This window comes from Myodes glareolus, chromosome 1 (genome assembly GCF_982192425.1).
Source record: "Myodes glareolus chromosome 1, mMyoGla1.1, whole genome shotgun sequence".
Lineage (NCBI taxonomy): Eukaryota > Metazoa > Chordata > Mammalia > Rodentia > Cricetidae > Myodes > Myodes glareolus.
Window position 1 is genome coordinate 86109182 of NC_142026.1, and position 1781 is coordinate 86110962.

Consider the following 1781-nt stretch of genomic DNA (forward strand, 5'->3'; position numbering starts at 1 on the left):
GAATAGGCTATCAGAACAAAGAAATGCAGAAAAATGATTAAAATATTAAATGTTTTTATTGCAAAGAAGGAAAGTAATTCAAGTTTAAAATAAATATATATGTGAAATCATAAATAATTACATGAAAATAATGTTATGTAGAATATAATCACATTACCCAAACAACCATAAGCCAAGATTGAAAATATGCATCAAAATCTGAAATAGAGTGATTTTGGCTGGTTCTTTAACACAGTATCTTGACATATAGCCAAGAAATGTTATTGCTTAATTCATTCCTACCAGACATATTTACTTATTGATAATATTTAATATTTGAATTGTTATGTTCTAAGCAATGATGCATAAATAATTCATTTTATAATGAATGATTCATGACTATAATGTTCAAATATGGACACAATCTTTCTAAATTTATTAGGACTGTAACACTGTATAAGTACTGACTTAGCTTAAACTGCAGAATTTGAGTTTGGTGTATGAAGACTGGTAAATTGAATTGGTGTGAGTTAAACTAAGAAATTTTAAGAAGTGTGCCCATTACATGAATTTTCTGATGCCTTCTGAGACTTGAGCATGTCGTAAAACACTTGCAACATTCTTGACAGCTGTAAGGTTTCTCACCAGTATGCATTCTGCGATGAGTGTGCAGCGTAGAGATATTGGTAAAGGACTTGCCACATTCTTGACATCTGTAAGGTTTCTCACCAGTATGGATCCTGTGGTGATCTTGAAGATGTGCATGACGAGAAAAGGACTTGCCACATTCTTGACATCTATAAGGTTTCTCACCAGTATGAATTTTGTGATGTCTGTGAAGTGTTGAGACACGGATAAAGGACCTGCCACATTCTTGGCAACTGTAAGATCTTTCATCAGTATGGATTCTGCAATGAGTGTTAAGTTTTGAAACAGAGTTGAAACACTTACCACATTCTTGACATGTGTAAGGTTTCTCACTACTATGGACTCTGTGGTGAACTTAAAGATTTGTATGACGACAAAAGGACTTGCCACATTCTTGACATCTATAAGTTTCTCACCAGTATGTATTCTGTGATGAGTGTGTAGCATTGAGATATTGGTAAAGGACTTGCCACATTCTTGACAGCTGTAAGGTTTCTCACCAGTATGGATCCTGTGGTGATCTTGAAGATGTGCATGACGAGAAAAGGAGTTGCCACATTCTTGACATCTACAAGGTTTCTCACCAGTATGAATTTTGTGATGTCTGTGAAGTGTTGAGACATGGGTAAAGGAATTCCCACGTTCTTGATAGCTGCAAGGGTTGACACCAGAATGGATTCTTTGGGGAGCTTGAAGACTTGCATGATGAGGAAATGATTTATCACAATCTTGACATTTATTTGCCTTCTCTTTGGGACTAATTCTGTTATGGCTAGTAAAGCATGAACATCTGTTGAAGCTCTTTCCACATTTCTTATAGTTGTATTGTGTCTCTTTATTTTGATTGTTTGCATAATGCTTCTCTTGGTTTTGGTCGTACTCGAGGAAAAAGAAAAAGGTGTTTGCCATAATTAAAAGTTACCTCACACTTCTCAGGACAAACAGCCTCCTACTATGTATTTAAATACTGAGTAAATATGCACTGTGATGCAGTGTTTTGTGCATTTGTTCCTCAACTGAGGGTTCTGGTACCTATTCTTCCTAGAACTCTTAGGAATGGATTTAATAACATCATTACCTCTGTGAGAATTTTCCCAACTAATAACACTATGATATATTTTTAGTCTCATTTTATTGAGAAAAATCCTATGTGG

The 1781-nt window shown here is 34.9% G+C and overlaps 1 protein-coding gene across 1 annotated transcript; it reads right to left on the reverse strand.

The window, feature by feature from the left end:
- Nucleotides 1-514: 514 nt before the first annotated feature.
- On the reverse strand, nucleotides 515-1536 carry LOC146895901 (uncharacterized). Its single transcript, XM_085685352.2, has 2 exons — nucleotides 1035-1536; nucleotides 515-867 (listed from the first exon to the last, which is right to left on the reverse strand). The coding sequence occupies exons 1-2, from the start codon at nucleotides 1534-1536 to the stop codon at nucleotides 515-517; spliced, it is 855 nt and encodes a 284-aa protein (XP_085541478.2).
- Between the last annotated feature and the right edge of the window lie 245 nt (nucleotides 1537-1781).